The sequence below is a fragment of the Melanotaenia boesemani genome, chromosome 22 (assembly GCF_017639745.1).
Source record: "Melanotaenia boesemani isolate fMelBoe1 chromosome 22, fMelBoe1.pri, whole genome shotgun sequence".
Taxonomy (NCBI): domain Eukaryota; kingdom Metazoa; phylum Chordata; class Actinopteri; order Atheriniformes; family Melanotaeniidae; genus Melanotaenia; species Melanotaenia boesemani.
The window spans coordinates 12,279,345-12,293,964 of NC_055703.1; the positions used below are offsets into that span (position 1 = coordinate 12,279,345).

Sequence of the window (14,620 nt, forward strand, 5' to 3'; positions counted from 1 at the left end):
ATCAGATATCCTGATAATGGTGGGTTACATGACTGCTCTTGAATGAATGCTGCAGTGTTAATGTACATCAAATAAATTAAAGCCAGCAAATCAAAGCATGTATGTCAGGAGTCTAAAAGACGACATTTTTCATGTAAAATTTGTATTTATACTGTTCTGTTCTGTTTAGTTTAGTGACTAAGAGGCAAGTAACACCACAGTACTTGAACTTCCACTGCAGCGGCATGCAGGTTTTTTTTTTAATTTATTTATTTTTTATCAGATATTCACTATAGACATCAATAAGTCAACATCCTGAAATATGGGCCATCAAATACAATGCTGCAAAACAGAGTCAAGAGTCTTTACATTAAAGAACTTTCATATTTATTACCATTAAAATACATTAAAGGCGTATTAGAATCATCTGTCACAGCTGTTATTTGAACATCTCAAATATATTTTGACATTATGATACAGTCAAACACACTTGTCAATAATTTGCAGATTGTTGCTGGGACTTGATCTCCCACTGGTGACCAGGCTGAATTTAGTTCAACGCTGATCGAACACATGAGCATGCACCCTCAAACTAGGGCTGCATGCTGAATTACATAACATAGAATCACCTAAATTTAATACAAAAGAAAAGAAAAAAAGAGGAATATGGATAAGGCAGGAAAGCAACAAAGCAATAAGCTGATGTGTTGGCAAAGATCAGGCACAGAGGAACTTTAAAGCTACAGCAACACTGGAGAATGTTGTGGTTGTGTTTGATTTAGTAAAATGTGATAACACTTCTGCATTTTTCTGCAGCACTCTTGAAGCAGTTTAACAGAATCGTCCTATTTACACAGGGAGGGTTTGCCCGACAGGAAGGGAGCATGCTTGGTTCACATGGAAACTTATCACATAATGACAGTCTCAGGCTGAAGAGAATAGGTAATGAGAGGCCGGTGCCTTGGTGCAGGACTTGGGGTTCTAGTCATGGGGCTTGGGGTACGAGTCAGGGGGCTTGGGGGGCGGTAGATTGGGCCTGATGGGGCAGTGATTCTGGCAGTAGGAGTGCGACTGGCCCATCTGGAAGGAGGTCGCTGGTTGGCTGGCCGTGCAGGGCGAGAGAAGCTCTTCTTGGGCTTGGCTGGGGACAACTCAGCTGGATTTATCTGAGAAAAAAACACATGGGATATGTTGTTGTACATCAGAGATCTGCTGATTGTAGAGCTGATGGTAAATACAGTAGCAGATCACAACCTACCTGCTGTGGCTCCTGTCTGTAAGCTGTGTATCCTGTTCTGGGACTGGAGCTGTACTCGTGTTGGATCTCAAGCATGTCCAGAAGCTCAATAAGTCCGTCATCCCTCAAACGGCCACAACCTGGCAACTCTTGTCCCCTCTGGATCCTCTGAGTTCCAGGGGAAGCACTTGAAGTCCTGTAGTCAATTTTGGAGTCCGCATGTTGGTGTGCAGGCTTCCTTGTTTTCTCCCCTTGAACCAACCCTCCATCTCTGTCTGCCCCACTGTTAGCCCTAGGTCTCATCTTTGGGCTCCCTGGCACCTGTGATCTCCTTTGGGCCTGCTGGGGACCAAGTTGAGACCATTTAGAACTGCTGTAACCTCCTCTCTGATCCTTGTAGTTCTGCCGACCAAAGTCTAATACTAAACCCCGTTCTTGGCTGGGCTCTATCTCTGCTGTCAGCGCGTCGGAATCTGCTTGGCTTTTTTGAGTAGGCACACGCATGGGCACCCTGCCGGCAACTCCAGCAGCTCCAAAAGCTCTGCGCTGACAGCTAGGAGTGGGACACTTTGCCTCTGGGGCAGAGCCTTGATGGGTCACTACTCCTGAGTTGGTGAGTGTTTTGCCCTCGTTCTCCTGAAGCATGGCTCCAAACTTCCTGAGAACAGAAGGGCTGCTGCATTTCTTGTCTCCCAGAACACCTGGACCGAAGGACTTCCTGTCCAGAGAAGGAGACTCAGCTGTTGTAACTGGGAGCTGCGAGCGTGCTTGTGCAGCAGGAGCATCCCTTTGTCCAAGAGGCGGTTTTGAACCTGTGCTTTCCTTGTTAGGGGAACGATCTCTGCAGGGAGAGCTCCTCATGTTACATAATCGATTCTTCCTGTTTTCGGTTTCCTCAGAACTGACCAAAAACTGCTCTCGTCCCATCCTGGTTTCACATAAAATACATGAAAACCAATGAAAAAAAAAAACAAAAAAACAAACACACACACACACACACACACACACACACACACACACACACACACACACACACACACACACACACACACACACACACACACAGATAACGTTCATTCTTTTTAATTTCATATTCTATAAAATATTAAACATTTTACCTTTGATTTTCCAATCGTCTTCTGCTCTCATCCTGGTATGCGAGGTTATCCTGGCTCACTTTGATTGTGTCACTGAAGTGCTGAAAGATAAAAAAAAATATTTTAAAACATTTACAGGATGACCGATGAGGCTGCTTTTACTGAACACTACAAAACCTCAACTTGACTCTTGATCATCACTCAAAATAGCACAGTTGAATCTGTTCTGATCTGCTCATGTTGCTGTCTCCCATGTGAACTGTTAAGCATCTTCTCAACTGTTCTGTCAGGTGTCAGAAAAGTGCAAGACTTTGGCTATAGTGTGAAACTAATTCCTATCTAGTAACCTGTCTGTGTAAGCAAACTTGAGGGGAACTGTAATCAATATCTTCCTGCCAGAACCACAGCTTTGACTCATATCATGTCCACCTATCTTGTTTCTTCTGATGTGCAAATGCCAATAGAATGAGGCACATGGATGGGAACCACCTCTACTTACCACGTGGCGAGCACCGTTGTTCTTCCGGCTCATTTGTTTCCCTTTCCCCAAATAATCCTGCAGTAAATCTCCAATCTCCGAGACCCCGTTGGAGCTGCAGTAACTGTAGCCATTGTGATGACTCACAGGGCAGCCGTACCCATCGATGCTGTATTTACAGCTGTTACTATAGTGACATGGCACGGTTATATCTCCAGGGTGATTCTCACTGCAGTGGCCGGGCACAAAAAGGACGTTGCCATGGTTCCCAAGCCCACACTCCAACGAGCTGCCATTTTTCTGGTTGTCAGTGGAGATGTCGTTTGCTCCTCTGCGGGCCTGAACTTCATTGTAAAGCTAAAAAAAACAAAACAAATAGAAAACATCAAGCTCTTCACACCATTTTCCATTCCTCCTTTCACTTATGTGAATTTTAAAACACAATACTTCTGCCGTGTGTCATGTTTACACAACAAACGAAGTATGGAACACACAAAATCACTGCTCCAGCTAACCTATATTTATGATTAACACATGTTATTCCACTTTGCATGAGTATCTGTTTCCCATCGCAAACCTTTGGTACCTCCTTTAGTATCCACTTTCAGACTGTGTGAGTATGTGTGTGTGCGAGTGACAGAGAAACTGCGTGTGTCCAGCATGTCTGTCAGCACATCGCAGTTTAATTAGCTTGTTAACATTTGTCTGTACTGTTGCTCCAACACGGCCAAGAGGCTGAGTCAGTTTGCGTACTGCCAGGAGTTTATTATTGACCACGCACACACACTTTACACCAATTAACACTCACTAGGGAGCACAAAAACTCTCACCTTTTTCGATCCTTCATTTGCCATGAACACAAACTACTGAATTTTATTTCTATTTTTCTTTAGAAAAATTTAAATATGGAAATCTTACTGTAATATTGTTAGAGTGGGATGTAAGGTAAAGGCTTTAATTATGATTTAATTTTAATTATGATCTATCGGAGCCCTGTCCATATAACCTACAGTATTTTGCACATTACAGGCCAAATGTTAATGTACATAATTATAATAATGATCAAATTGTGCATTAGACTGACTTGGCACATCCCAGCATTCATACACAAGATCTCACCTCTTCGATTTTTCTCTGGATGTCCTGCAGTTGATCCTCCCACTCTTGCATCTCTGAGTCAAAGTTGTCTGTCATTTCTGGCCTTTCTTGCCCCCATCCCCGGCCGTTGCACTCCAGCCCAACCTCCAGATCGATGGCTGCCATGACGCAGGCAGTTCAATACCCAAAGGCCTTTTCAAATGGCAGTTTCCCCTTTCTCTTGTTTCACTTTCCTGTCAGAGGTCACCGTCGGGCTGCTGGCAAGGGACAAGAAGGATTGATGGCCTGGGAACACTAAAAAGATCAAATACACAGGAAAAAAAAGGCCCTTTAACTGGTCATATGCTAAGGTATGAATGAAAAAATTAAGGTTTTTTCTTTAACATGTGTTTCAATATAATTTACCCCCAGAATCTGGTTTTGATTATTATTATTATTTTTTGTTTGTTTGTTTTTTATCCTGACACTAAAGCTGCTGCACCAATGAAGCCTAATGGATGTTAATCTTTGAGTGAAACCTTTTCTTTTACATATTTTTTCCAAATGAATCTGAGTTTATCTTCACCTGTCTTAGCTGCTTAAATCACTTTTATGTTGTTATGCTTTCCAGTGACAAAGGTCATATATTTACCACCCTTTGCTTTGGCATTCTTCTCTAAAATTCACAGGCATGTTAGTCTTCAGTAACCCCGCAACACACATGAATGAGTACTACATGACAGCACTTAGACTCTTGGTCACTTTGAGCCCCAGCCTACCTCTGTTACACCTTGCTACACTTGAAGAAAAAAGATATCTCAAGCATGCCGGGAGGTGGTCTTGGAACCTGACCCAACTGTGAACACATGGTGTCAGTTGTGTAAGCTTGTCAGTTTGAAACCAGAAGTACAAAACCCACTGATGTAACATTATGATGTGTTAATACAATTAATATTGTACAGCAGCAAAAACCTTAAAATGACTTATGGAAGCTGCACAAGACTCTGCTCTCCAGCTATCCTCAGCTTGACATTAAAATTCAGCTGCAACATCTCTGATGCTGCATTCAAGTCTGCCAATCAAATCCTCTCTTAGCTGGGGAAACTCCAAGTGGGAGCTCAACAAGCCAGAATAGCGCTTCAGCTAATGTCAAGTACAAGAACACAGCCAAGCCTTGTTGTTGTTGTTTCCATCATTGAGAATGACACGTATCCTTGTCGAAAGTGCCCGAATGTACCAGACACCCCCAGCCACCCACCCACCCCACTTGTGATGCAAGCGTGCAGATATTAATAATCTTGTAACTATGCATAGTAAAGTGACTGAATGTCCTGTGGGCAGGGATAGAGGGAGGCGCGGAGTGATTCTATGCCAGAAGCAAAGACAGGTGAAAACATGACCTGAGCATGACTCAAATAAAATAAAATTAAACTATGGCAATGTCAAATTAGTTTTAAGTATCTGTAATTTTTAAATTAAACGGTTTTGAAATTGTAAATAGCTTCACTGCCCCGCAAAATAATATTGCTATTTAGACTTCATTAAACCCAATTGTTCTTACCTGGTTCTACACAGAGAAATTCCAGTATAAATCCTCAACCAGATCTAGTCCCCGCGCTCTTCAGTTCGCTCTGCTCTCTTCGACACATTCACTCCCCACGATGCCAAACTGTAAAGTCCCCTCTCAGCGGTGCTTCCCCTCACTTTTGCCCCTATCTGTGTTACGTAAAGCGCCACGGACTTGATTTAAAGGGCCCCCTTTCTCCTGATGTTGCTGGGGTAAGGAGCTTTAAGCTAAAAAGATAAACATATTCTGCTCCAGCCGGGGTCCCCAGACTTTATACCACCCACTCCGGTGTTTACGTGGGCGCGGCTTATGAGTCGGATCAAATGGCATAATGTCAAATTTATTCCAGTATTTGAAGTCTCGATGGGACGACTGTCGTCACCAGCATCCTGGCTATAATTACTGGGACGCACGGATCGAGGGAAAGTGTTTACATAGCTATTTCAGCTGCTGCCGTCTCTCGGCCAATAGGCTTGTCTGTTGCTACTCTGCTTTAGGATGCTTGGGCAGATTTAGACTTGTGACCATGTCGTGTTGCAAATTATTTTTCCAAAGGATGCCAAATGGGTGCGGGTGACACAGTGAGTAACAATGTGTCACAGTCAATAATACTGAAGACAGTCACGAAAAGGGTGCCTAGCATGTCTGAAATACCTTTTAGTCATACTTTACATTCTTGTCCAAAAATTTATATCATGATTCACTTAACATGATTTCATAATAGCTACATTTTGCAAAATACAATCTACACAGTCGTTATAGATTATGCTTGCAAATGTGCAAATAAGCTAAATATCCTGGAGCAACTTGAACCTGGGGTCTTAACTAATCTCACTGGTTTGCTTTGACGTCTGAAGGCAGTTGCTAATGTTCATCTGCCTCACCATCAATTACCAGTGCCAGCCGATAATTAGAGGCTCTGCTGGGAAATTTGGTGCCCCTAGAAAACAAGATCCAATTTTTGGCACTTGACATGATGATCAAAATGCCTTCTGAGTTTAAAAGGGCCCATGATCATCATTCTTCCACCTGTTGTTTTCCCCACTAAATCACAAACCCTTTGTGAGTTAAGGGGAGGGATATAAACAAACTTTTGTCCTTACTTTACCTTAAGGCAACAGCAGCATGGCACAGCAAGTGTTCTGGAAAACAAAGAGAAAATTGAGTTCAGACCCTGCTATGAGGGAGAGAGAGAGAGAGAGAGAGAGAGAGAGAGAGAGAGAGAGAGAGAGAGAGGAAAAAAAAACTATACTAGCAAGATTAAACCAGAACATATATATATATAGGTATATATTCTGACAAACATTTAGAATCTTTAAAAGACTTCACTTGCTGTTTTACCTCCTGTCTCTTTCATGTTTACCATCCTACAAGCCAAGTCTACTCCTTTCAGTGAACAGACTGGTTAAAAAGAGTTTCAGGCACTTGCTCATACATGTAGATGTGCCAGTCTGGCCACAAGAGGAAAGCATTATGCAAATGTATCATGAGCTGTTTTTCACACATGCTGGAGATCTGCAATAATCTAGGTGTTCTTGCAATGTTCTAGGTGTTCCAGAGGGCTGGCATGTGGGAACGCAAATATATTCTTGCAGAGAAAAATCAGCCAGTAAAACAATGTGGAAAGCATGGCTACTTTTCCAGAGCAGAGTGTGTGTGCATGGATGCTGGTAAAAGTTGCTGCGCTGTGCTTTTTTTTCTTTCTGACCTGTTTGCTGCTGCTTTCTACGAGTTAATAACATGGATATGTTCAGATACATGTTGCATCGATATTAGTACGCAAAACAGGCACAGAAGACTCTCCATTCTGGACAACCAATTAAGCATTTAAGGCAGTTGCAGAATCTTCTTTGGAAGATAATTGCTTCTAGTGGTGGGAAAGCCTTGAACCTCCCACAAAAACAAAAAAGTATACTGTGTCTAATTCAGAGGGACGATTGAATTTCACCACATATGTATCTTTCTAGCTTTGCAAGACTTTCACTTGCATCTCCAGATTCCTTAACCAGAGCTGACATAGTTGTGTTTTCATGCTGACTTGATGCACATTTTGGAATATACGCTTATGAAAGGCTGAAATGTAGATGGTAAGATAATGAATGTGTGTGCTAAATATGAAGGCTGATTCTCACAATCTTACTATTCAGCTGAGCACTATTCAGTTTTATATTTAGCATACAGACCTAATAGTGATAATGAAACTAAAAACTCCAAGCCATTGTAGCTGTCTTTGGTCCTTCTCTCTCTCTCTCAACTCTTTAAGTCGACATACAGACATTTTTTTTTCCTGAGGACAGCCTCAGTTGTCAAATTATAACTGCTAAAATTATATAAAATTAATGTATATATGATATAGTAAAATAAAGGCCAAGAAGGTAGTTTGTAGCAATAACACAAAGAATAACAGTCAGCAAGGCTTTTCTCATCTGTAAATCATTCTCTCAAGTCTTGGCTTTCAGGAGAAAAAATATTGGCATTGAAATAAACACACGACAGAAACTATTTACACATTTAGACTTTTTTCCCTCCTGGCATTTCCGCTATTAACAGTGATTTACACTACTATGTTCCTACTATCCTTACAAAACTAACTCAAACTCAGTTCCTTTTTGGCACCACTACATCAAAAATATCTTCTTCGCTTTATTCCAGCTATAGAGGACCAGTATTTTTGTTCTTTTCGGACAGATATATAACTTTCTTGTTACTTGTTGATCTTTGACTGCTCCTGATTGGACATTACCATCTGTTATTATTCACATTAACAGTTTTCAGTATAATCTGTGGTATAGCACAACATAACTCACCTTCTCTGAGTGATGCGAACAGTGACGTGTTGTGATAATGTAGACTCCAGTGTTGGAGCCAATGCCTGAATGGTCTTGGCAAGTGCTGAGCTTTTTCTGTGCTTTTGGTTACCTTGGCAACAAATAATGTGGGATGGGAAAAAAAATCAACAGAGCAACAAACAAATAAGGGATAATGCGAGCTAAGGGAGGTTTACATCACAGAACAAAGAAAAGAGTAAAAAGGAAGACTAGTTTAAAGATGGTGGCATAAGAGAGGGATGAGAATAACACAAGTATAAGGATGAGCAAAATGATGGGCTGGAACATCTGGGTGAAGGAAGACAGGAGTGACAAAAATATAACAGGTGAGAACAAGTGAGAAAAAGAAAAGAGCAGAATCAGAATTTACTCTTTGGGAATTTTTGGATGGCACCAGCACACATAAAGATTTTCCCTCTTGTGCTCACCGACAGTGGCTCCTCTGTCTGCCTGTCCTCAGGCCTCGGCACCTCCAGTCTGTCAATGAAAGCTTGCAGTTCTTTTCTAAAGGCCTTCATCTGAGCATTAATGCGATACAATAGTTCGTGTTCCCTGATCCTGCTCCCATCATCTTCTCCACCTTCCTCTCCTCCTCTTCCAAACATTAAGTCTCCATTTGAAACATAGACCCTCGCCTCCGATATGATGGTGGCTGTGTCAGCGATGAGCCTGTCGATGGTGCGAACCAGCCTCTCCGCTTCCACACGGATGTCTATCATCTGCTGTCTCTCACGGAGGCTGCAGCGACCGCCAGGCAGGAAGCGGGCCAAGGCAGAGGAGGCAGCGCCCTCTGGCCCAGTTGGTGTGTAGAGGCCCCGTGTGGGCGTCATGCATCGGCTGCTGCCGTTATTGTTTCTCACCTCATCTGAGTCACTTTCCCCACCAACAGGGCCCTCACGTTTGCGGTGAGGTGGGAGCAGGCGAGAGGAGGTGGAGTCCTCATAACTCTCACGACGGCCGCTTGTAGCTCCACCAGCATCACTCTCTGCATCACTGTCCCGTGGGCTGGGCCGAAGGGAGAGATGGGAAGCTAGATCATAGCGCTGCATGTTGGAGAGGAGCACACGGTTCTCGTACTGCAGCTGCATTACCTGATTGGAAAGAAAGAGGCAAAAACTGAGAACTGAACTGCTTTTAGCTATTTTAGTGAGGGAACACAGCTTTAGCTTTCCCTATATTTTCAATCTTACATACCTTTCCACTCAGGTCATTAATTTGTAGTCTTGCAGCTTTCAATTCCTCTTGTAGAGCTTCTGCTTTTGCTCCATCAATTGCTGCCCCTCCTGCGACTCCTCCTCCATGCCTGGCACCTCCCTCATAAGTACCAGCCTTGAAGCGTAACTTGTTCAGCTCACCAGTCACCCTCTTGTTCTGCTCCTCAGCATCAGCCAGATTTCTCCTCAGAAGCTCCGCCTCATCCTCCACCAGCTGCAGCTGTTGCCGGAGCTCCGTCAGGTCGTCCCCCAGGCCTCGCCCTCCACCTGGCCCACCCACCGCTCCACACCCAGAGTTCCCAGCACCCTCTCCCTCACCGCGGAGGTCATCGAGCTCTGCCCTCAGGCCACGGTTCTCCACCTGTTTTGAAAAAATGAGGGCTGGCTCAAATTACATGAACTTCCACTCAAAAACAAAAAAACCTACATAGCATCATCTGCTTTTACCTCCAACTCAACTATCTTCCTCCCCAGGATGTTGGCTTCTTCTTCTACCAGACGAAGCCGTAGCTTCAGCTCTGACTCACGGGTGGTGGGGGGACCCCCAGCCTCCCCTTTAGGATGGGTGCTGTCCAGCTCTCCATAGAAGGAGCGATACTTCTGCAACTCTTGCTCCAGACGATCTTTTTCCTTGTCGATCTTGGCCATCTTCTTCCTCATAAGCACAGCTTCCTCTTTGATAAAAGCTAGCTGGCACTTGAGGTCATCATTGTCCTCCTAAAACACAAAAAGAAAGAGAAAAAGATGAAACACCCTGTGGTCATGAAAGTCAGTTTCCGCAACAAGACTTTAGAGTGAAGGTTTACTACTACAGCCTCTTTGAGATAAGAAGCTGACTCTGTTGGACCAAAAAGATGTTGGCATTCATTTAATTGCCAGAGCCTTAATTCTCAGCTTTAATTAAAATATTCTAGTAGGCTGAAGAAAAAAGCCAAATCTTTAATTTGAGGACATTGCAACAAGATGGCCAAAAAGAAAGGATGAAATCACAGTATGAGAAATTATACAGGATAAAATCCATTCCTCAGAGAGACATTGATTAATAAGGTGCATGACTAGATAAGAACATCCGATTATGATGGGAATTTCAATATCATCTCACCTCAGTTGGAGTCTGTGCGGATTTCTTGTCAGTCTTCTGGACGTCTTTGCTTCCTCTTCTCTTTTGAGACTAATAAAGGATGGAAAATGTATGTTTACCTTTTGTTTTTCTTTTTTATTGTTATTTTTGTAGCATCTGTGAGTATGTATGTGTGTTGCTAGCATTTCCTCTTTGATCTGAGTTGCTAATAATTGATCATTATGTCTATTTTATAAAGAATCCAGGCAATTGTTGGGTATTTTTACAAAACAAATGAAAATCCACACAATAATGCTCTGCATATAAACAAAAGCAATCTGAATTAATATGATACTTACCTCTTTGGTTTTATCAAGTTCGTTCTGCAGTGCTTGTTTGGTCACTTCCACCTCTATGAGTTTCTGCCTCAGTTTTTCATTCTCATCTTCTGTCTTTGTGCGCTTTTCCTCCACTTTTTCCAGTTCATGATGCAGCCTTACTGACACATCCTTCGCCACCTGTAAAAATCATAAAAGATTTCAGGGTCAAAAAGAATGAATAAGCTCCATCATCAGTAGAATTTCAAGCTGTTATGTTATGTAATTGTGTTTTACATGCTTTAAACTATTCAAACCTTTTCAAATGCACATGACTTGTAATAAACATTATGCATACAGGGTGAGTCTATTATAACTAAAATTATACCAAGTCATCATTATTTCCCTATCAGCAGCTTGAATGTAAACCAATAAAAACTGAATATCATCACAGATCCATCTCTGTAACTTCTCATTCCCCACTCTACCTTCAGGTCCTGCTCAAGACTCCTGAGCAGCTCTTCATCGATCTCTCCCGTCTGGGCGTAACGCAGCCTCTTCCTCTCAGCCTTGCGCAGTCGATATTGCAGGATCCGGCAGTTTTTATTAGCTCTCTCCAACTCTCGCCTCATGTCCTGCAGCTGGCAAGTGTCTTCCTCGTAGAAAGTGTCCCGCATCTCCTCCATCTCAGTCCTCATCTCTTCTATTTCACACTAATTTGATAACAGTAAATGTGCACGTGTCTCATTTGCAGAATGACATGCTTGATTGTAGAGTATTGGAGTGATCACTCAAGATGGACTACTTTAACAAAATATAGCCGTCTTCAAACAAATTTACATGCCAAAGAATGCAGTCACTTTAAATGTCAATTATTTCTTGCCAAACATGTAATGTAAATCCCTGATAGAGCTGGTAGTTTCTCCTACACTTGAGTTTTATTAACCTGATCGCTGCCAGAATAATCAATAACCAATTTAGCATCTGTAGCTAGAACATGTTTTCATTTTAGGCTAGCTGAAGCATAAAGGATGTTCATCAGACTGATGTTTTCTGGATTATCTATTTAGCTGTCAATGACACTGCAATCACAAAAATCAATTGAGAAAAACTGATCCACAACTACACTGAAAAAAACATTTACTGTCATAGACGTTAACTCATTTTCAGCGGCTTATAGTTCTTTTAATTGTTAGTATATTCTGAATTATTTCTAGCTGATGACAGAGTTATTCTACATTTGTTTATCATCAAACCTTGAGATCTTCGTTTTCCTCCAGCAGTCTCTCCATCTCTTCTTCGAGGGCCTGGTCCTGCTGTGTCACGGACCCCGCCTCTGCAGCCGGCTCCTGCTCGCCCTGCTCGGCCTCCACCGAGCCCACGCTATCAGTTTTCGTTTGCATCTTCGCACTGCTTCTCTTCAATCTCTTCAGCAGATGAAACTGGATCAGCTCAGTCTGTAAGCATCCTCCCCACCACAAACTCAACCCAAGGCCCGCTCCGCAGCCCACAGGAGCGCCGCTTCTCCCCGGTCGATCGCCCTCCTCCTCCTCCTGCTCCTCGGAGGATTTCCTCTCTTTTTCCTTTAAAGAGGAAACTCTGCCCGACAACAAACGCTTGCTAGTATCGCTTTTGAAGCAAGGTATGCGTAAAGTGGAGCGACGGACCGGCGCTGATGAATGTGCCGGATATTCCCCAACAGCATCCGCCCTGTTTGCGCTGACTAGATCAGCTTCAGCACCATCCGGGTGAACAGCTGCTCCGCCGCGGCTCTCGGGCTCCCTCTCTCTTCCGTCAGCAGACGTCAGCGCCCCCCTCACAGCAATGTTTCTGTCTCTTTCTGGACAGTGAGAGGATGCTAAGCTGCTTGAGCGACGGGGAGTTTTTTGGGCTCTAGCCTGTGAAGGAGCCCGAAGCTGTCTCCTCCTCCTCTTCGCTGAGCTTTTGTCTGTTGTTGATGTAAATGTTGATGCAGGTTCTGCAGCGCCGCTGGCGGTTGGCTTCATTTTCCTCTAAATAAATTAAATATGCACTACTTCATTATCATTAACAGAAATTAGGCAAGACAAATAATAAACCACCAGAGTTTATAGTAAAAATCTTTGGTTTAAATGTAGTGTCAACCGAAGTTACAACTTGCAGTAAGACGTTTTAGTGAGTCCACCACTAGATGGCGCTTTTCTCCAGATGCAGGGTGCGCTCCTCTCACCCAAAACCAACAGCTAACTTTACACAAGCCTTTCCCCAAACCAGCAGAGACAGACGACCACACAGGACAATATAACGCTACCAAACACACACACACACACACACACACACACATATATATACATATATATATTATAAAAAGAAGTTCTAATCAAGTTCTAATCAAAATATTTATTTGGGCTTACCAGTGGGACATACACAAGCACAGGGCACCACCAGGCACTGCAGGGGAAAGGGTCATGACGTAAAAGTGACGTCAAACCAGGAAATAAACAAACAAGCAGCTTCATGCGCACACACAATCAAAATATCTAAAAATGTCCCCGTGTTGCGGAGAATGCCTCCTACCAGTGTCATCTTGTTAGTTTTGTTGACATGGGGAAACATCTAAAACCTCCAGGACTGCAGCTCTCAAGGGTCAAACTTGCCGACCCCTGTTCTAGCTGATGATAAAAAAATATATATAAAAAAACAAAACAAAACAGACAAAAAAACAAAAAACAAACCAACAAAAAAGAGCTCATTTTAATTCCTACATACAAATCATTATTATACCATTGTATTGGCTTTTAGTGACCTTGTGAAATGTTTGAAAACTAAGGGAACTGCTTGCTTTGATATTTAAAGTTTTCCAAAAAAAATGCGTAACTGAAGAAGTGACTAACATATTAGAAGAAAGTACAATTTAAAACACTCAGGATAGATTTTTACAGATTAACAAAACTATTTCACCAAATCACGTCTTCGTTGGATATATGTTTTTCCTGATATCAAAATGAACTGTTCACCAGTATCATTCTATTTCTAATTAGCTACATAATTTAAAAAAGGTATTCATGTTTTTCTTCTGAAGTTGAAAAATTTTACATAGCTATTTAATGATTTGGGTTCTTCTTTGTTGCATCATTTGTTATAAAATGCTTCAAATGTTTTTAGAGGTGATGAAACTGCAGGTCTTGCTGAATAAGCAGAGATTTTTACCTAAAATTATGTGGAAATGACCCATGTCATATCCACAACTGCATCCTTATCACAGTGAGTTGACTTTTTTTTTCTAAATGATTACAAACCAGATGGTCTCCGTCAAGTCGTGTGACAGGCTGAACAGTGAAAGGAAATACAAGTCTTTTAATTTACCCAAAAAAGGACCAGACTCAAAAGCGAAAAGCAAGCAAATCAAGTAAATTGGACCCTTAAACAGGTCAAAGTGACAGAACTCTACTCAGAATAAATCATAAGAAAAAAAACACTAACTGAACAAACGGACCAAACACATTGAGACAAAAGAAAACATTGGTGGTTGATTAGCCAACAAAGCACAACAGAGAGCCGGAAACACAGAAAACTAACTGAAACTATCACCAGTAAACCCCACAGGAGGATGCTGCCATCACCATGCATAATTGTAGGGATGGTGTTGTTGAAGTTTTGCTCTCTGCCTATTTCCCTCCACACCCATGTTGGTAGTTTTTAATGAACCCTTCACCTTCAGGTAACTGAAGTAAACCACTGCGAGCCCCTGAGCAAGACCCTTAACCCTTAACTGCTCCCAACAGTA

The 14,620-nt window shown here is 42.4% G+C and overlaps 2 protein-coding genes across 6 annotated transcripts; both read right to left on the bottom strand.

Annotated features, from left to right (window-relative positions):
* Positions 1 to 351: 351 nt before the first annotated feature.
* On the bottom strand, positions 352 to 5,436 carry LOC121634024. Its single transcript, XM_041976415.1, has 5 exons — positions 3,911 to 5,436; positions 2,813 to 3,148; positions 2,335 to 2,414; positions 1,238 to 2,144; positions 352 to 1,145 (listed from the first exon to the last, which is right to left on the bottom strand). Exons 1-5 carry the CDS (start codon positions 4,052 to 4,054, stop codon positions 888 to 890), a joined length of 1,725 nt encoding a protein of 574 aa, XP_041832349.1. The 5' UTR covers positions 4,055 to 5,436; the 3' UTR covers positions 352 to 887.
* On the bottom strand, positions 4,121 to 12,860 carry LOC121634023 (protein SOGA3-like). 5 transcript variants are annotated; one of them, XR_006009166.1, is made up of 10 exons: positions 12,111 to 12,860; positions 11,343 to 11,567; positions 10,897 to 11,055; positions 10,580 to 10,648; positions 9,925 to 10,194; positions 9,458 to 9,838; positions 8,692 to 9,354; positions 8,243 to 8,354; positions 5,430 to 6,577; positions 4,121 to 4,183 (listed from the first exon to the last, which is right to left on the bottom strand). XR_006009166.1 is itself a non-coding variant. In XM_041976410.1 (10 exons), exons 1-10 carry the CDS (start codon positions 12,858 to 12,860, stop codon positions 4,126 to 4,128), a joined length of 2,721 nt encoding a protein of 906 aa, XP_041832344.1. In that variant the 3' UTR covers positions 4,121 to 4,125. The 5 variants fall into 5 exon arrangements, 4 of the variants coding, with proteins under 4 accessions (XP_041832344.1, XP_041832347.1, XP_041832346.1 ...); XM_041976410.1 differs by having other exon boundaries at positions 6,544 to 6,577; XM_041976413.1 differs by having other exon boundaries at positions 4,121 to 4,146; positions 6,527 to 6,577.
* Positions 12,861 to 14,620: the final 1,760 nt, after the last annotated feature.

What these genes read in the sequence shown, in the direction of transcription:
- LOC121634024 (XM_041976415.1), bottom strand. Translation starts at nt 4,054, where the DNA reads ATGGCAGCCATCGATCTGGAGGTTGGGCTGGAGTGCAACGGCCGGGGA. An exon ending in ACAACGGTGCTCGCCACGTG is followed by an intron (nt 2,415 to 2,812) that starts GTAAGTAGAGGT and finishes TTTATCTTTCAG; the next exon opens with CACTTCAGTGACACAATCAA. An exon ending in ACAGACAGGAGCCACAGCAG is followed by an intron (nt 1,146 to 1,237) that starts GTAGGTTGTGAT and finishes TTTTTTTCTCAG; the next exon opens with ATAAATCCAGCTGAGTTGTC.
- LOC121634023 (XM_041976410.1), bottom strand. Translation starts at nt 12,860, where the DNA reads ATGAAGCCAACCGCCAGCGGCGCTGCAGAACCTGCATCAACATTTACA. An exon ending in CCGCACAGACTCCAACTGAG is followed by an intron (nt 10,195 to 10,579) that starts GTGAGATGATAT and finishes TTTGTGTTTTAG; the next exon opens with GAGGACAATGATGACCTCAA. An exon ending in CATGCTGCTGTTGCCTTAAG is followed by an intron (nt 4,184 to 6,543) that starts GTAAAGTAAGGA and finishes TGATCTTTTTAG; the next exon opens with TGTTCCCAGGCCATCAATCC.